The sequence below is a fragment of the Leuciscus leuciscus genome (genome assembly GCF_965113295.1).
Source record: "Leuciscus leuciscus genome assembly, chromosome: 2".
In the NCBI taxonomy this organism is placed as follows: Eukaryota; Metazoa; Chordata; class Actinopteri; order Cypriniformes; family Leuciscidae; genus Leuciscus; species Leuciscus leuciscus.
This window is the reverse complement of record NC_138726.1, coordinates 8,726,245-8,747,194: the sequence shown is the minus strand read 5'-3', so window position 1 is coordinate 8,747,194 and position 20,950 is coordinate 8,726,245. Positions and strand designations below refer to the sequence as shown.

At 36.7% G+C, this 20,950-nt stretch overlaps 1 protein-coding gene across 1 annotated transcript; it reads right to left on the bottom strand.

The window, feature by feature from the left end:
• Positions 1 to 674: 674 nt before the first annotated feature.
• Positions 675 to 20,665, bottom strand: hnf4b (hepatic nuclear factor 4, beta). The gene is made up of 10 exons (XM_082161326.1): positions 20,208 to 20,665; positions 16,239 to 16,422; positions 11,040 to 11,134; positions 9,970 to 10,070; positions 8,146 to 8,295; positions 7,967 to 8,054; positions 6,802 to 6,954; positions 4,692 to 4,955; positions 3,165 to 3,284; positions 675 to 1,191 (listed from the first exon to the last, which is right to left on the bottom strand). The coding sequence occupies exons 1-10, from the start codon at positions 20,320 to 20,322 to the stop codon at positions 1,094 to 1,096; spliced, it is 1,368 nt and encodes a 455-aa protein (XP_082017452.1). The 5' UTR covers positions 20,323 to 20,665; the 3' UTR covers positions 675 to 1,093.
• Positions 20,666 to 20,950: the final 285 nt, after the last annotated feature.

The following is a 20,950-nucleotide window of genomic DNA, read 5'->3' as shown; positions in this document are numbered from 1 at the left end:
TATCCTCCTTGTACAGTTTTTGTAGGTAAAGTTTTTTTTTTTTTTTTTATGGGTTAAACTCACTTCATAATTTGTTAAATTGTGACTACTTGTTTTAATTGTATATTCGTGGAAAAAAATAACAAATAATACAATTTAAAAAATATTTTACAAATAATAAAACATGAAAGCATACCTGTCATGGGAAAAGCTTTTGAAAATAGTAAGCATTTGGCGCCCTCTGGTGAATATGTTTGTACACGTTTTGGTCTGATATTTTTAAGCTTGCTGTTTTTCTAACTTTGTCTTTATAGCTCCTGTTTAAAAATGTAAATTCAAATTTCAATTCAGTTTCATTACTACACATAGTAAATTATATGATAAAAATAGTGTTGATATTCACTAAACGTAAGTCTAAGCAAAAGAGCAAAACTTTTTTCCTGCAAATTTTTTAAACAAATGAGAGAAATGTACATGATATTATAACACAACATAGATGTTTAGGTCTAGAAAAAAAAAAAGAAAAAAAAAGAAGACGTGATATTTTGAAGTAGAAACCAACCAGACAGACCAACTCTCATGTGTTTGACATCTGGTATCTGATTGAACCATGAACCCATGAGAGTTGTTGAATTGTAATGTTTATGTACGCGCCATGTCACCTTCCAATAAATTAGACAATCATTTACCAGTGATCTCAATACAAAATACAGCTTGGAGGCTTTTTATTGTCTGTTAATTTTTCACTCACATTAAAAATTTAACACTGTTAGATTTTAACACAATTATTAAGCAGTTCTCGTTATATGTAAAATACAATGACTCCTCGTCCCCAATTTTAGTTTCTGTGTGCAATGCACATGTGTATCAGAGGTAAAGGTCTTAAAGGGATAGTTCACCCAAAAATGTACAGTTTCTGGTCCCCATTGACATCCATAGTTTGGTTACCCATATTCTTCATAATATCTTATTTTGTGTTCAGCAGAAGAAAGAAACTCATACAGATTTGGAACAACTTGAGGGAGAGTAAATGATGACAGAATTTTCATTTTTGGTGAACTATCCCTTTAAGTGTATAAAGTTAGTCATGTCTGGATAACCTTTATACATGTGGTTAAAGGCATGTGTGTACAGTTGGCATGTCTGCTGCTTGTCCATGTGTGAAGACCTCGGGCCCAGTGTGTGTGGGTATCAGGGGATCTTCAGAAAGACCTGCCGCAGACAAAAGTCACATTAATAATGCAATTTATATGTAATGAAGTAACATTAAAACATGCATTTTCTGTGAAGCTGCTTTAAAAACTATATGTATTGTGAAACACACTATAAAAATAAACTTGAACTGAATTAAAGTGAATAACTAATAAGAAGATGACTATAAGTCAGCGTTCCATCACGTATTTTGATCAGAGACTAGATTTATTTATGGGAAATATATAGTGCCAGGTTCCAGCTGTTCAAGTCTTATACTTTTCTGAAAACAGAGATGCTGTGATCGCACAGAGCTATTATACAGAATGACTTCAAAATACTTGTAATGTTGCTCACAAGTCATATTCACTATGTTTATGCACTGTAAGAAAAAATCAGTAGAAAAATGGAAAAGGTACAAGGCCTAAAATATATGTGAAAGATATTGTATATTGGTATATTGTTTCATTTATACAGTGAAGACTTTGCTGTCATGGTTCATGGATTCATTGACTCATTCTCTCTCCCTGTGTGTGTGTCCTTGTGGGTATTTCTGCTGATTGTGCTGATCAGCTCATTAGCGCCAGCTGCGGCTCGTCAGCTCAGCTATTTAATGTCTGTGTATTCCGTCCTGTGTTGTCAGATTGTTTGGTTTCTCTTGTGGCCCTGGCCCTGGCCCTGGCCCTGGCCCTGGCCCTGGCCCTGGCCCTGGCCCTGGCCCTGGCCCTGGCCCTGGCCCTGGCCCTGGCCCTGGCCCTGGCCCTGGCCCTGGCCCTGGCCCTGGCCCTGGCCCTGGCCCACCGCAGGAACGACCAGGCAGCCAGGGACACAATTCCAAACAGGAAATGCAAACGAGTGACCGCAAATGAGGGGCCAGTCCCTGGCTGCCTGGTCGTTCCTGCGGTGACCCACGGAGGATCGGTTTTGCCCATTGCGTCCCTGTGCTGCCTTGTGCCTCTGTTACCTGCCATCTCCTCGGATTCTGACCCATTCATTCACCACTGTTGTTATTGTTCGAGAAACAGTCTTTTCACTCGCTACTGAATCCGCTTCTACTTCCTGACATATGCAGTATTATTTTACATTTGATTTCTTTATTTAATTTCTGTACCTGAAAACTATTAGACCTACAGTCCTTGGAAAAAAAAGTGTAAAGCACTGCATTTAATTTGTATTCTATTGTATTTACTTCTGCTATTGCTTGTAACTTGATTTTCTGTTATTGTACAGTTCACTTGTCTTTAAATTATATATTAGTCAGGCTAGTAGTTATAGCTGTGGTATGGCAATTGGACTAGAGAGTATTACAATTATGGTATTATTTCTGCCTGTTTTTTCAAAAACAAAACTAGTAAAAAATATTTATGGCCGGTAAATGTTCTTGGCAAAAAAGTTAGGTTTTTTTAGGCCCTGCACTTGTAATTTCCCGCTAGGACATTATCCATTAGATTTACAGACATTTCCTTTAACTAAAACACAATCAAAATACAGCTAAAATGCCTATAAAAAGTCCATATGGATAATTCCTTCATATTAACAGTATACTGGCCCCATATATTGGCATATATAGTAAATAAATCTAACTTTGTGAATTTCACAATTATACAATTATACAAAAAAAAACCCAGCTTGAAACACTATGAATTAAACATGAATTTTTAAAGTAGAAAGAAATAATATTTATTGTAAAATGTATTACAATAATCTTTGTATATATATATATATATATATATATATTTTTTTTTTATTATTTTTTTTATTATTATTATTATTTTTTAACAGTAAGCAGCTCCTGATCACTGCTGTTATTGTATCGAAAAGTGCAGCATGGACATTGTGCAAAATATGTTCTTTTGTGTTCCAGAGGTACAAAAATCCATCCAGGTTTGGAATGACATGTTGCTAAATGATCTCAGAATTGAGATTTTAGGGTGAACTATCCCTTTAAACTGTATAAGATTGACAGCTGGACTACCCGAGCTTGCAATACTCACAAGAGGGTACAGGAAGGATCACCGATGTGAAGTTATGCATTGGGATATGCTCCGTCAGTATTCCTCTGGAGAGGACAGACTCTGTAGCTGTGCTGAATATAAGTGGCTCAGGATTCGACTCTACAGAAAGACAGAAAAGTGACTGTTTTATTTCCATTTCCAACACATTCATACTTTAACTGCAGGTAAGTCAGAAAGAGCCTCAACTCCCTCAGAGCGCTAATGGTGAGTCTTATCTTTAGCTCGAGAGCTTAGACTGAGACAGATGGACTCTGGACTGAGATCTCCTATGGAATCTTAACCAGCTCTGAGTTCAATGAAGTTTATGCTGGAAAAAGTTTACAGTAACTCTCTCCATAATGTCTCAGGACCAGCTCTGCTCACCTAAATCCAAGAGATTATATACAGATCCCAAATCAGCAGTATGGCAACCCTAGAGGAACACTTTATTGTTCAGGAGTTTATGAAATTCTCAGCTATCTTAGACTTTTGACTGAACTTTGTCTCAGATGTTTCTCCTAAAATTCCTTGGGAGAAATAAACATAGAAGAGACCATTTTTGACATAGAGTATGAGCTAGAAGTGGCATACTTAAAAAAAAAAGAAAAAGTACTTAATATGGAAATAATACATATTCTTAAATAAATATATTTAAGTGTGAACAGGCTAATGTATTCTGACACTTAATTGCATGTTAATTGCAATCAAATGACCATGTATTATAGTAGTTTAAATTTATATTAAATGCAATTAGCTGAAATTTATAATTTCATAATTATTTTGTCTTGGAAATGTGCAGTGTATTTATAGTAAACTAAAATATACTTGAATGTCATAAGTATGTGACTTAAAATATATTTGTATTTTCACATTTGTAATCATGAACTTAGTACATTTTAAATATATTAACTTATAATGTACTATTGAATAACTCAGTACTGCTGGTCAAAATACTGCTAGTAAAACTTCTTTAAAGCATCCCAAAAGATTATTATTGAAACTTAATGATTTAAAATGTACTTCAAAGTAAAACTTAAATTGGCATTATTATTGATTAAATGCACTTAAAAATTGTACTTAAATGTGTTAAGAAACAGTCAGGCAGGTCTACTCTAAGTACACCTACTCTAAGGCCTTTTATTTCATTAATATTATATTATATGCAAATACAATAAGTTTGAAAAAATAGACATTTAAGATTTGAAGTACACTACAAGTGCATTCAATACAATTAAGCACAAGAATTTGATGAGAAATGAGATCTTCGATTTGTAACTGCAGTCTTTGATATCATGATAATCTGACCAGTGTCTGCGACATTAATGGAACTCTCTCAATGGAGACAAATCTGAGATTCCTGGTGTACTTTTGTCAGGAGAAAGATCTGGGACGCTTGAGACTTCAGCAAGTGTCTTAATATGCTCTCCATTTATTCTCACTGCTGGCTAGAAGATATCATTTAGATATTAAAGAGATCTCACTTATGATTGTTCTTTCCTTCGGGACAAAGCCCATTTGGTTTTGTACCTGAGGCCGGCAGTGCTTCAGGTCCTCTGGTTGCTTCTTCTCCCAGGAGCATCTCCATCAACAGGCTGTCCACATTGGCTTTGCCCAAGAGACGCATGAGCTGCAGCTGCTCCACCATCTGCCAGGCCACGCTCTGAAGTGTGGTCAGCAACAACAACAGCTCCCCAAACCGCCCTCGCTGCTCACTAGTGGACTCATCCAGCAGCACCTGGGCCTGGAATCGCAGTCGGCGTACTGCCTGAGCGCACTGCAGTCCAGGGCAATCTGAAACACAGATCGGGTTGCAAAACAAAGCTCATTGAGAGATCTTTTGTGTTTTGTGTTAAACAAAATGTTTAGAGCATGGAATGGATAACAGATTTTTGTATGTGCAGTGTTGGTATTTCTGTGAGAATGTCTTTTGTTATGAGCAACAAACTCAGACAAATTGTTAAAGTCTTTGGACAAATGGCTGGAACTGGTTTAAGGTGGGAAAATCATGCATTCCAACTCATGAATTGAAAGGAAGCCAATTCTTCTGTTCTGAATTCTGTCCAACTCTTTTATGCAGTTGTTTCCAAGCTAACAGGGAATGTTCTCAGATCGACCTGGCAAGGTTCTCTCAAAGTTATGAACAAATGTTCTTCCAGTAATGCTAATAGAACATCCTTTCAGAGTTATATGGTCTTTAATAATGTTCTCAAAATGTTGGCACAAAAACTTTACATCGTTCAAAATAGCAGTATTTTCTTTGCACTAAGCGTAAATATTGTTAGATTCTATTTATACACAGTAGCAAATACTATTTGCACCTCAGCATATTGCAGTACATTGCGAAAGAGTATGCAATAACAACATATTCAGTGAATATGATTATATTTATTAAAATCATAAATGGATGCTTATTGTGGGCAGAGCTAGTGTAAATAGCCTTTGCTGGATATTTGCATTTAGTGCAAACAGACACCCTATTACATTAAGAAATTTAAGAAAATGTGTTTTGTTTAAAATACTTTTGAGTAGAGAAAGGAAAACAGGCCCCACTTTATATTAAGTGTCTTTAACTACTATGTACTAACATTTAAATTAATCATTTGGTACAGTGCACTTATTGTGTACATGTTTTTACATTGTACTTATATTTAAAAATACCTGCACATAATTACATCTATAATCTACTGTATGTTAATCTATAATTACACTATTGACCCTTCCCTTACCCAATAACCCACTCTTAAACCTACCCATACCACCGCTAACCTTACCTGTATCCCACCTCAATAGCAGCACAAGTGTTTTGCAATACAACAAGAACACAATAAGTTCATTGTAACAATTTTTTTTTTAAGTACAGAGTAAAGACACCTAATATAAAGTGTGACCAGAAAAAAAGAGAAAATATCTGTAATACAGTATATATTTAAAGTCCCCCTGTGGTGAAAATCAAGTTTTTAATGTTGTTTATATGCCTATATGGAGTTTTTAATATGGTTTAAGACAAACCATGTGCAAAGTCATAAGTTTTTCTCCTTGAAATCGATGGTGTTTCTGACGTCACAAACTACCTTGTAACCAATCACATCAACTTGTGATCGTCAACGAGTGGATCTCTGAGCTGGTGTGAGTGAGTGGAGGTGGGGCAAATTTGCATATTCATAGTACCGCGTATGCTAAATGAGGCATGGGTGTAGAGTTACATTCAAACTATTTTAAGGCACGAAGGAATTTTGATTTCAAGGAAAAAACACTTAAATATGTAATTTTGGTGATCAAAGATGAGTTTTAAGGGGTAAAAAGATTGACTACAGGGTGACTTAAAAAATTCAGGCTTTTAGATTTTCATGTTAAACACATGAAGATAAAAAATTGACAACCTCTGCTCAAACCAAAGTAAATTAAACAAAGCAATTCTTACTGACCAGCCTGGCTCCACTGTTATAATCAGACCTCCAGGCAGGAAAGTCTAGAACTCAACAATCCACACCAGCATGTCCCAGATATTAATAGATTCTCATAAAACATCATGAAACCAAAGACGTCAGTACAACAAATCAGTGCCAGGAACAAGCACAGAAGCTCCTGGCACAGACAGTGTGTTTGACTGGGAACAAAGTGATGATCCCTGACTAACCTGGGGCGAAGAAGACAATGGTTTTGAGACAGACAAATTCTGTGTCTGTGATGTTCAGCTCTTTCAGAGGTCTCACAAGCTCCTCCAAGATACGAGATGCTACCTTTGACATCTCCTGCTCAGTGCCTCTAAAAGGTATGATGAAGTCGTTTCCTGTACAAACACAGTATAATGACAAATCATGCTCATGTACAAGGTAGCCATTTTTGGGTCATTCAAATGCATTACCTTGTGAGCTCTGTACCTTTAAAAAAAAATTATATTCCTATGATGTCATTAAAGCACATAGGTGTATATTTCAGAAATAGCTCTGGTACTGAAAATGTGTTGATTATAACTTGATCAATTATTTATAACCCTTTTCCCAATATACACGATTTAACGATCTAAGCGTATGGTATAAAGCGCACGGCGCAAGTGCACTTAGGGTGTGTCCAAATCCACTTTTGCTAGTTTAACGACGGGAAAAATGGTCTAAAAGGGTTTTCCCTATTCTTTTAATGAGTAATGAGTGTGTTTTGGGTGTAACGTGCAATAAACCAATCAGAGTCTCATCTCCAATTCCCTTTAAAAGCCAGTTGCGCTCACGCCTTGTCGGATTCGCTATTTACATGGCGGAATGCAAGTGGAAAAACTGAACGATTCTCTAGTGAGGAAATGGATCTGCTTGTGCGCGAGGTTAAAGCGCGCGTGCAGACCATCTACGGGACAAACTGGATTGCACCATATCTTTATGCACACAATATTCATATTTTACATTATAATACTTTTATTTTTAATATTTGGCATGTTTATATGCTGCTGTGCCTCCCTGTGTGTGTAATAAGCAGAGTGTACGTGCGTTGTGGACCCGCCTATAGGCGCACTGCCGCGCACATTACTAACGCGCCCTTTAAATACCCCCAAAAATACAGTGCCATTGACTTTAGACCAGGATTTTGTTGGTCAATTGCGCAGTCTATTTCAGTTGCCTCAAAATAGCAACGTGCCAACAATGCGCCCGATCACACCTCGTTTTCAGACCAGCACATCAATGGGTGCACAGATGGGTGCAAATACATTAGCTATTTAAACAACGGCACAGGATGTGAAAATGATAACTGCATCGGGCTGAAACTATAGCAAAAAACACTTAAAACACACACACACACACACACTCACTCACCCAGCAGGATGATGTCATTGTAAGGAAGTGAACGTCGTGCCACCCCTAAGATGAGGTGCTCTGCAGAGTGAGCCCTCAACAGCGCCACCTGCACACACACATCAACATACAAGACACTTGGTGCCTGCCATATACAAGAAGTGATAGCTCATGATCAAACAAGTTGGGAACAGGCCTACCCTGTCATCCACCGATAGCTCACAGAATTCAGGGATACGCTTGGCCCACTCCACTAGGAGGAGGAGCTGCTGTTTCATGGACTCACACACATCACCCACGCAAGCGATCTTCTTGCTGTTGATGTCCCTCATGAGATTCTGGGAGGGGTTCTGTAGATAGCAGAATAAGTACAGTTAGTGGATAAAACCATAAACTGAAGCTGAAACAACTCAAGAAGCAAAATGTATGAGGTAAATAAGTGGTTCTCAACCTTTTTGGCCCGGTATACACCTGGTATTAAGATGCGTTTTGGTCGATCGGATCACAAGTGGATGATAAATAAATACAGGTGTAAACGGGGTCTAAAACGTTTTGAGCTTGTCCACTTTCGACCACTCCCAGAGGTAGTCGAATGTGTTAAATAGCCACAAAAGACCGTCTACTCTCCACCTACTGACCTAATGCATAAACCTTATGGGAAGCGCTCTAGCCAGATGGGATTTAAACTTTGTTTGTTTGGTTTGAAGATGGAAAACGTATCAAACACAATGTTCTCTCACCATTCCTGATTTCTAACACACACTCACCGCGTTCAGTGTGGTTTTACGGCTGTCAGAGCAGGCTCTCCGTGTGTGTTTCTGTTATCTCTGGTCGTGTTCATATGTAAATTACGTGAGCTTATTTCGTCGATTAGATCGAAAGATCTGAAAAAGCCCATACCCGCACATAGACCCTCCCCTCGAAGAAATCAGGACAGAAGTGGTTGAAAGTGGACAAAAGAGACGGATTAAAACACCAGGTAGCCTATGTGTCTTTTCATTTACTTGTGATCCGATCGACCAAATCACATCTTAAAGCAGGGCTCAGTAGTTTCGGGATTTCTTCGCTGTATTCTCGCTTTTTGCTCGCAGGTTTCTCTCTAGAGCTCCCCCCACAGCTTCGGAATAGATATTTGACAACACTGTTGTAAAAACTCGTTGGCGATTCTCAGACACCAGAGGCTAGTAGATCAACGGCATCAAAGCAGATGGGACATTCTTTAAAACGTCTTCTTCATTCGGGTTCGAACAGCGTGAGGGAGCGCAATAATGACAGCATTTTAGCAGATTTCTTTTGGCCGTAAAGCAATTGTTTACATCGCGAGACCTAAAATCACGCGATACTTCCTGACGCGGTGGCCGGCGGCCCGCCGGCTCAAAGTTGCAAGTGCGGATTTTCCGCTCACGGGCACCAGGGGGTTGCGAAACGACCACCATTCAATCCGAAATAAGTAATATAACCATTCCAATGACTCCGAAGCTGTTCAGTTAAGGTAAAAAAGATACTTAGTTCACCTTTAATACCAGGTGTAAACAGGGCCTTTGACTCAACTCTAGTTGCCTCAACTCAGGAACTCTAGTTCTAGTTTTGTTTTCAAATCTTATTTTAATCTGTGAACACTCCTCGTTTCTGTAAATTAAAATTAAATTAATTTAAAAATTAATATAATTAAACTTCAGATTTCCATATGTTTTAGGAGATGAATGGTCTTCAGTGTTCATATTGTTTTTAACCAATGTTACATCAAGACAGTTGTTGAGAAGTGAATTCAAATAAGAAATATCTTGATTTTTTTGTAGTTTTAGCTTATTTTCATGCTTGTTTTGTCCATTTTAAGTCATGGGGTCACCTTAAAATGTTGTTGAGGCCTCCTAATCGTTGTCTCTCTTAAATTGTGGTTATAGGGTTTTATCATTTTATTCAATACATTTAAGGTATTGTAAGGTATTAAAGTGTGTTTTGAAAGAAAGGAATATTGTTCACAAATGTGAATGTTTTGAAAGTAAGTTGATCAGAAAGCTCACCTGAGTGAAAGCCTCTGCCTGCATCAGCACATCAATGGTGAGAGTGCCCATGGCTTGGCCTTCTCTACGACAGCTGATACGGTCACGCTCATTCTGAACAGCTAAGAGACACAAGCCAAGATCAGTGAAAAATGATGATAGCAATTTACCAGTGTTTCCTTATAGAAAACAGATAACAATGGAGCCAGATCATGCACTTTAAATAGAAATAGTCCAAATTTAGCAAATGCTAATTTAAAAGTTCTGTCACAGTTACTGTCACAGTGTAACACCGGAAAAGAACTTTGCATTTAATACTATTTAATCGCATTTAATATAATTGAATACATTTCATTTTATTGCACTTAACATGCAGTTGAGTGTATGAAAACATTACATTCAGATTGCACTTAAATATATTATTTTAAAGCATGTGATTTCTGTAATAATTACTTTTTTAAAACTATGATACAGTGCACTTTTTACAAGGGCAGGTATTGTGTTTAAACAGTTAACTATATACCTTTTTTCAACATTAATCTGAAGAACAGCCCTGCCCAAAACAAAAAGAGTAGTAAGTACTATTTATTAGATCTTTTCAGATACCATCAGGTAGATCACTCAACGTTACTGTATCTCTGGAGCTGTGTTACTTTTTTTAAATGGATGCAGCTTCATCCTTCGGACAGTACATTCTCTATTCCAATAAATGGAAAGGACAAAGGACATTAGCCATCACTGTGAAACTTTAACAAGATGTCTTAGGCTCATGCATGGAGCAGAACAATACCTTTCTAAAGATTTTAATCAGTGGCCCAGATACTTTTATATTGTTTCTTTGCTTTTCACCTTGAGAGTATATTAAAATTTATATGATGGTTTTGGGAATTGCCTTATTGTAATAGTTTGAGCTCACCCAATTGTTCAATATCTTGAATTCACAGAGGTATGCAGACATTCATAAGTATTGGGATAAGTCCAAAAACTCAATTAGTTTATATGTAGGCCTAGTCCAGATCTGTGACCTTGAAGAAAGCCTTTAAACTCTGCATCATAAACTAAAATGAAATGGACTTTTCTCATACTTTTACCTTCTTTCCTCATGCCGGCTCTGAAACACTTTCGAAGTCTGCAGTATCGACATTGGTTTCTTTTGTCTTTGTCCACCACACACTGCCTGCTGAACCTTTAAACAAAGAAAGACAGAAATACATAGGCTGCTATAATTCTCACATTTGAAGAGATCCAATGAAACACTTCAGGTCATGCTCTTACAACTTCTGATGGTGTTTTTTAAATATAAGACATAGACAATGTGTCAGTCAACTCCTGTGGAGCTGTGAAATAACATTTTCATTATAAGCTCTGACATCAACTTCTGTTGTATAGGATTGCATATAGAGAAATTGTATATACACTTCAGTAACGTTAAAACAAGGTCTTATTTGTGAGCTAAACAGAGAGCAATGTAGGCTATTTAAAAAATAATAATAAAAAATTATTAATCTTTGTTAATGTTAAAAATACAATTGATCATTTGTACATGTAGTGCACAGTAACTAATGTTAACAAATTATCCCCCGGTTTCACAGATGAGATTTAAGATAGTCTCAGACTAAAATGCATTGAGCTTTTTTCTATTGTTCAGTAGGCTACATGTTAACTTATGGAGTTAACAAAAAATAACAAATTAAACCTTATTGTAAGTGTTACCCCCATTTGTATTGGTTGTATTTCAATATTAATTTAATGTAGCCTATATATTATGTATAATACAATGTTTCTGAAAATACTACAAAAATGCTATCTGTATTATTGTCAATTATATTTTGTGAATGAGAAAATGCTAATAATATTTTTATGGATTGATTTTAATTCTGCTTTCTTTAAATTATGAATTATGTTTTTTATAATGAAACATTTTTGTTCAAAATTAACAACATTTAAATAAGGAGTCAAAACATCATCAGTATTTTTTTTAATCGTGTTTTCTGATTCATTATGCTAAACCTATTATAAGTTTTTATTTTATCGACCTGACGGGATGGTTTTCGTGGGGAAATTGCGCACATGCGTCATTCGCTTGTGTGTCTCGTCAGAAAGAAGTTGCTCAGGCTACTTTGACGCTTGTATACACGGGTTTCTTGTATACAAACAATACCGGATGCGCGCGCATCCAGGAGGCAAAAAAACGCTATCCGTTATGCCGAGTTCTGTAATAAAAGAATAAAAGAACATTGTAATTAACGTAGATTTCGCATTGTTTGTAATTTTTTGTTGACTCAATAATAAACTGCAATTTCAGAGTTGGATCTGTTTGTTTGTGTTTCATATTAATATAACATTATGTAAAAAGTCCAACTGTTTACGAATCAAAATCCGGACATACTGTGATGCATGTATGAATTATCATGTTAGACTAAGTTAGTAATGTAATAGTCAATGTTAGCAGTGCAGCATCTAGAGCCCGAATTTGCTTTTATATAAGTTAACCTTGTTTACGTTACTTTACGACCTGCAACATTTCATGACTGCACACATATAACGTTACTTACTGTAAATCAAAGATTTGACGGTGGATTATGTGCTGTCATGAGCACATACTAGAGTTTAACTGCTCAACCACATATGAACAGTGAAAAAAATACATGTTTGTTTTTTCAAACAGCTATTTAGATCGCAAATTTGACATTCAAATAAATGCTGTTCTTTTGAATTTTCTATTCATCAAAGAATCCTAAATAAAATGTCACAAAAATAAGAAGCAGCACAACTGTTTTCAACATTGATAATTATCAGAAATGTTTCTTGAGCATCAAATCATCATATTAGAATGATTTGTGAAGGATCATGTGACACTGAAGACTGGAGTAATGATGCTGAAAATTCAGCTTTGATAAATTACACGTTTTCTTTTTGAATGCATTTTAAAATGTATGTTCCAATAATATTTAATAATATTCCTGTTTTACAGAATTTTTTAGCACAAGAGACTGCTTTCAAAAACATAAAAATCTTACCAACCCCAAACTTTTGAACAGTAGTGTATGGATTTCGAATAAGATAATTATATATATCAGGCCATACAATTGCTGGCCACTTGTCATCCACAATCCAAAGATCGTCATGTATTGCGTAGGGATCCGGCAAGATCTCATCATTGCTTAGAGTAAGTTTTTTAATATTATCGCCACGTACATGTGTGAAGTCATGAAATGTTGCAGGTCGTAAAGTAACGTAAACAAGGTTAACTTATATAAAAGCAAATTCGGGCTCTATAGATGCTGCACTGCTAACATTGGCTGTTACATTACTAACTTAGTCTAACATGATAATTAGCATTTTGATTTAGCGACACCTGCTACTAGCCTACCCTAAACCCTTTAACGTTACTCTGGTACGAAGGCCGCGGGTCTTTTCTGCCTCCTGGTTGCGTGCGCATGCAGTGATGACGTCGCCGAGAAATCCATGTATGGTGTGTGGGAGTTGCGTAGTTGTCACAACCAGCGGTGAAAACGGTTGACATGAAGCACGCTAATTCTAAAACCTTCGGGAAATCACCTGTTTTAAACAAACGCCGAACAGAGGAGAGTCTGCTGGCAATGAGAGAACGCGACAGGGCTCGAAATAAAACGAGAATCAATCAACAATGGCTCGGCGAAAACTGAGGGATTTGAAATGTTGTAAAAGCGACGAGGAGATGACATTTCTATTACTCAACAGGTTAGTACGGCATTTTCTCCAACAGAGTTTGTTGTAAAGCATCATTGTGAAGGGCCATATCATTATGATTCTAGGTTACTGGTATTTTTTTTAAGTAGGGGAGAGCAGGGGCGAAAGTACCATTTTTCAGAAAAACATAATTTGAAAAGATGATGTTTTAGACAGAGATATATTTTTGCTGTGGTCAGTCACTCACAAGTGTGGTCTATCAATACCAGGTGGTATTTTGTAAAAATGTAGAAGGACTTCAGTATAATTTCACTTTGAACTTAAGACTGCTCATGTTACTTTCGACCCCGTCAGTTGGGACGAAAGTAACACACAGGTGGGTCAAAAGTAACACAACAATATACAAGCTAGATTGTTTGTGTTACTCTTGTTTTTTTTGTTTTTTTTATTAGCCTAAATATACCTGAGTATATGACCTTGTTAACATGTAACTGCAAACATATTTTGGCCTTTATATTTGTAAAAAATTGTTAATTTACATTTTCATTTTAAATTTCAGTTTCATCAATGTTTCAAATAACCCAACAGTACAAATTTGAATTGTTTAGAATATTTTTTTTTATTGGCAATGTCAATCTATTTGATAAAATGTGTTTTCAACATGAACAATATGAAAATTAAATTAAATTACCATAATATAAATTCTCAACATAATGTAACAATAGTCATGTTTCCATCAAGGTTTTATGCATAAATTTAAAATCTGCATTAAAACATCAGGATGGAAACCCTGAAAATACATAGGTGGAGGTGGAAAAGCTATAAGGTATGGCTAAAACCTAAATGTGACTAAGGTAAATGGAATGGTGACACAGAAATCAGCTGATTTAAATGTGAACGCCCTCTCTTAAACATCTGGCTGAATCAGACCTCTATCTGTCTTACTGACCCTCAATCTTGCCATATTCTGTTAGTATAATATGACATAAACATGTTTTAATAAATGCTGCAACACAGAGAAAGTCACCACATTAGCAGCGCGACAAAAGAAACACTTGTTTTCACTATAGCGGGACAAAAGTAACAAGTGTTACTTTCGTCCCGACAGGAACTCCTGACGTTTAAACCCGATTTACTTTTATACTGAAAAACTCTAACAAGGCAAACTTCAGGATGTGTTACAGCACTTAATAACATGTAGATTGATCATTACTGTTTGACATGAAACGAAAAACACATCTTGTAATTAGAAAAAAAAGTACCGCTTCAGTAATTTACTTATCGAACTCGAAAACTGCTTACTGGACCTAACTGCGGGAAACGATGACGAAATCACGTGATATCTGGCAGCTCCGTCAATGGTTGCGTACTGAACGTGCTGTCATAGCTTGAAATGCTAATATAGTCAGGGCTCTGAGAAAATCGCTTTGTTACTTTCGTCCCGCGTTACTTTCGCCCCGGTTCTCCCCTACCTTGTTTTTTATTAATGGTACAGTAAAATCTTCAGCTAGTCAGCTTGAGATCCTTTCCATCTAAACCTAGGACTTGTAAACATTTAATAATAATGAGCACGAGCAGTAGGATAACCATATTCATCCGCACAGTCACGCAGAGCCGAAGCACAACCAAAACAACATTCTTATTCAAAATGCATGCATTTTTTTTTTTACTGCAAAAAGGGCCATAGTAGTATACCTTTAGAGGGGTGGTATAATGCCCTTTTAACAAGATGTAAAATAACTCTTTGATGTCCCCAGAGTGTGTGTGTGAAGTTTTAGCTCAAAATACCCCACAGATATTTTTATATAGCATGTTAAAGTTGTCCCTTTTTGAGGGTGAGCAAAAACACACCGTTTTTGTGTCTGTCTCTATAAATGCAAATGAGCTGCTGCTCCCAGCACAGAGGGCGGAGCTTCAACAGCTCATGTCCTTTTACCTCACACAGACACGCAGTGAAAATTTCAAAAACTTTTAGCCTTTTATGTTCAAATCGAAGTTAGAAAGATGGAGAGCCTCAAGAAGAAGTGACATTTCTGAATGGTTAGTTGGTGAATTTATGTAGCTTATGTGTAGTTATCTTCTAGTCATTGATTAGCATATTCTGTCTTAATAATCTACAAATCGTGTTCCCGGGAGCGGGGTTTATGTACGTTTTAGGGTTCATGTTGTCAATAACCCGGGAGGAATGTCGTGTAGTCCCTACCAGCAGTTTGTTGTAGTCCTTAAAAAGCAATTTCTTTAAAATAAAATATCTCCCTTTGTTTTGAACTTTGAGCGTTGTAACTTTGCAGATGTTGTCAAACAGCAACATAACACACTAACTTGAGTTAGAAAAGTGAAATCATATTCAACCACCCCTTTAAATTCAGTGAATGCCTGGGTCACAGCCAATGTCTATGTGATCCACACTGGCTTTCGTTGTGCTCTCAATAAGTATCAGATACCAAACAGTATCTGAAATCTTAATCTTAATTTTCTAACCCTTCTATCGGTTACTTCTCTTTCTGCTTTGTACAACATCAATTCACAGAGACCACACTAGCAGGTTTAGAGATGAATTAAAAATGAATGGTAAGTGTGTAAAGCGGACAGTTATGAATCTGAAGGTTAATTCTCACCTGCATGTGTAGGCATGGTTCTTGCGCACACTCCTTCTAAAGAAGCCCTTGCAGCCATCACAGCTGGAAGCACCATAATGTTTTCCTGTAGCTCTGTCTGCACAGATAGCACAGAGATTCATGCTGCTCTGCTGCGGCGCAGGCACTGCGACTGATGGAGGTGCATGGCCTGGTATTAGTGGATCTTAGTTGGAAAAAGAGTGGAGAAAACAGATTTTGATGTATGAAATATCATCTTAACCACATATAAAGTACCATTCAAAAGTTTGGGGTTCAGGTTCTGTAAAATCTTTAAAAGAAGTCGAAGCTTACCGAGGCTGCATTTGTTTGAGAAAAAACAAAAACAAACAGTAATATTGTAAAAACAGTAATATTGTGAAATATTATAACAATTTAAAATAACTGTTTTCTTTTTTAATATATTAAAAAATGTGATGGTAAAGCTGAATTTTCAGCATTATTACTCCAGACTTCAGTGTCACACGATCCTTCAGAAATCATTCTAATATGATGATTTCCTGCTCAAGATTTTTTTTTATTTTTTTTATCATCATCATAGTTGAAAACTATTTTCTTATTTATTGAAACAAAAAGATTTTCTCTAAAGGGATAGTTCACCCATAAATGAAAATTCTGTCATACTCACCCTCATGTCTTTTCAAACCCGTAAGACTTTTCGTTCGTAAGATCTTCGGAACACAAATGAAGATATTTTTGATGAAATCTGCGATCTTTCTGTCCCTCCATTGACAGCTACGCAACTGCCACTTTCATGCTTCAAAAAGTTCGTAAAGAGATCGTAAAACTAATCCATATGAATTGAGCGGTTTAGTCCAAATTTTCTGAAGAGATACCATCGCTTTATATGATGAACAGATTGGCTTTTATTCACATATAAACATTCATCAAGTCAAACATCAGTTGTAATAAACGAAGCTCAAGCATGTTCGCTTGACACGCGAAAACCAATGAGGTTTATTCTCGTGTTACGCAGCACGTTTGAGCTTCAGCAAGAACCAATGAGGTTTGTTCTCAAGCGTCAAGCAGGTTCGGTTGAGCTTCTGCTTATGTTCGCTGATCAATGTTTATATTTGAATAAAAGTTCAATTAAATCTGAATTAAAGCTGTTCATAAGCGTCTGAGTCTCTTCAGAAAATGTGGACTGAACTCCATTCACATGGATTAGTTTTACAATCTCTTCATGAACTTTTTGAAGTGGTAGTTGCATAGCTGTCAACGGAGGGACAGAAAGCTCTCAGATTTCATCAAAAAGATCTTCATTTGTGCTCCGAATATGAACAACAGTCTTACGGGTTTGGAACGACATGAGGGTGAATAATTAATGACAGAATTTTCATTTTGGGAAAAAATATATCTTATAATTTATAGCTAAATAGTGTATCTGGTTGTTGGAGGCTTTCTGTAGCAATTTCTGTGAAGTGGAAAACTGAATGGATCCAGTGGTCTAAATTTGACCATCTAATCAAGTTTGTCTGTGTATTATCAGTAATTATCACCTAGAGCTCTTTACTCAAAGGCAAATCTATACAGATTAATCTTGTCTGTGTATTTCTTCATGTAACGCAGGGATCTTTAACCTTTTTTTATGCAAATGAAATATTCATTATTGATGTACAGTCACATACATGCAGATTTCATTTTAATTTTACTTAAAGTTGATGAAACCAAAGTTGCGATTGTCTTGCGTATTAATGTATTGTGACATATATCTGAGATAAATTGCTTCTCGAACATGAAAAAATGTGTGGGTCCATGGGAAATTGATTGGATGATTGGATGCTTGTGGTTTACGATTGGTGGATCTCATGTGAGTGACAGGTTGTCCCGCACTTGTGCTATTAAACACATCATCAGAGAAGAAATGAGATGTTGCTGCAAGAGGGAGGGGAAGTTATTTTGATTAAAGATAACGAGGGCACATGGATTTAAAAAAAAAGTGCACGGCTAAATACTGCAATATTCTATAAAAAAATTTACTTTTCATAGTGACTTTAATGTTTTTTAATGTGGGAGGGACAATAACACTGAACTTATCTGAACTTTAGCTTCTTAACTATATTTTTGGTTGAAGTTAACAATATTGCTTTTAGTTTTTTTCTACATTTGAGACTGAGATTGAGATAATTGGCAGTCCCCTTGTACAGACACCTGATGTAAATGATTGCAATTTTTAATCAGCGGAGGAAATGTGTCCAATAACCCAGTGGGTCATCCGCTCCGAGTCAGAGTGTCTGTACTTATTACTTTGCGAAAGAGAAACTCCATTTAATTAAACGGGTCAGTGAAAAGACTCCGTCTACATCTATTTCCTAGGTAATTTCGCAGTGTTAGCTAAAATTTAATTCAATTCCCTCATGTGTTGCATTAAATCGGGCTCTGTATTTGATTGCCACCAGTTTGCATCCCAAGCCAGTGAACGTCACATCTTCACTTAGGCGATGCAGGAATAAAGCCTAATGTATGCAAATAATAACCTGCACTTTATACCCACTCAGAGAGGTAATATCCTCTAACATACAGAACGCCTCTGGGTTCAAAGGCCAGTTATATTATATTAAGAGTCTGCAACGCTTCTGGCACCCACGCATGTGTGCTTGGTAAGATGGATCCAGTATATCTGAATCAGCAGCGCTTCTAATGATTATAGAAAATGAGATTATAATGGAAAGCAGGAACAGGTTGAAGTGGTGTGTGTACAGCCTTTTGAAAAGTCCTCTTATGGCCAGATAGTAATTGAAATAGCAGCATCTCATGCTATAGGACCTAATGTCATTGTGAAGTTACTTTTAGTGCTCTGCTCTGTGAGCAAATGGCCTAAACACTCAAGTATGGAAGAGTTTAAAAATGAGAATGGTTAAACACATGCTCTACTTGGCTTGCATTACAGTTCTCCATGTTCATTGGCAGCAGACATGCATACAAACTGCTGACAGACCGCTTTTAAACATTTATCTTTGTGTTTATGTTTTAAGTCAGCCGTGCATGTAGTGTATATGCAACTCAAATGCAATATCAATCATATTCAAACAAGTCTCCCCTGCTGAAAAGGCCAACTTTGCTGGTCAACAGGATAAATTGTGTTTTGGAAGCTGGTCACGAGAATGGGATATGGTGCACCAGGATCATCTATCCATAAAGAACCATACTGTAGCCATTGGGATATGGTGCACCAGGATAGGTCAATGGCAGGGCACTTATGTTTTTTTTTTTTAATCTATAGTTTTTTTTTTTTTTTTACATTTAATTTCAAGAATGTCCGGGCAAGTGTCCTGATATCATAATGAAGAAAATGCCTCATTAAAATAATTATATTATAGTTTTCTTTATATTATTATTTCTAAAAATTCAAAGTCATGTGGTACATAAAATGATGAATCCTAGAGAGAACCCTTGAAGACACTCATGACTGTATGTCAAGGTCAATACGCCTTTTAATAAAATATGAAAACAATATTTGAACTTTTTAACATGTCAAAGCAAGATTAGTTCAGGTATGAACTTGTCAAGTGATGGCCAAAAGCTTTATTGATATGATATTCATTAATAATCCATGATATTTATATAATAGATACATTTTACCTTGAAAAAATGTAATTTAAAATACATTAAAATTGGTACAAAGGTTTTTCAAGACCATATGAAACCAACAGGAATACAAAAAATACATTTCTAAATAATTTTCTAAAGATATTTCCTTTACTTTGTCATGGACGCTCTTATACAGTAAGTCAGTGACCCAACTAACTAAACCAGCTAGACTTCCTTGATTCATTAGAAAGACCATGCAGGTTTACATGGTTAAGCTGGTTCATCAGCACTATTAACTAGCCCAGCTGGCCTTTTCAACAGGGTCTCCAAGCATAGAACAAGGCTTGTCTTCAGAATTCATCACTGTTATTTTGCGTCAATAACTGGGTAATGAGTCAGCAGACCAAAGGTTAGACGTACCTGTTTGTACAGGGAGAACACGAAGACCGTCAAACTCTAGCATGGTGAATGTAGGGTCCAGGGTTATTCCATAGTCGGTTACGCTCAGGTCGAGTGAAGTCCCAGAGATCTTCATGGTAAAGTCTGGATTCGGCCTGTATCTGAGAATCAACAGCACACTGTAAAGCTCACTAGCGTTTCACCCAGCGGCTTTTTGAGTCCATCCGAGCTTGTAAGCACTTCAGCCTCTGCATATCATAGTGCTCTTGGATCTATTACTTTGCCCTTCCTTGTAAATGGACTTCAAATGTTGGAATCACATAGATGTCTTCCAGAGACCGTTGTTCAGCCGTACGTTGCCCGCATCCAGGGACTGAAGGAGCGCTTTGATTTACTGAGGAAACAGTAATTAATGTCCAAGACTCATCAGAGCTAGACTGATAGACAGGCTGAGATTTTGCCAAATGTCTATGTGTGCTGTTCTCTTATCAGTGTAGAGGGAATCATAAAGGGGAGGGTTCTGGGTCAGGTAAACATGACTCACTTTTCAGTGGGAAATCATATAAAGCTATGTATCAGCATAGTGTTGTTGGTTTATTTGCTTTGGGTTTAAAAGACGCACCTTACCATGAGTAGAACAGAGGCCAACAGCAGGATCGCAGGCGTAGTGTGAACTTGTTAAGTGTGCATAGTGTTTTGGTGGCCCGATTCCCATCTTCTTTCTTCAAGAGAAAAGAAGCCAGTAGCTTTTATTTTCAAACTTT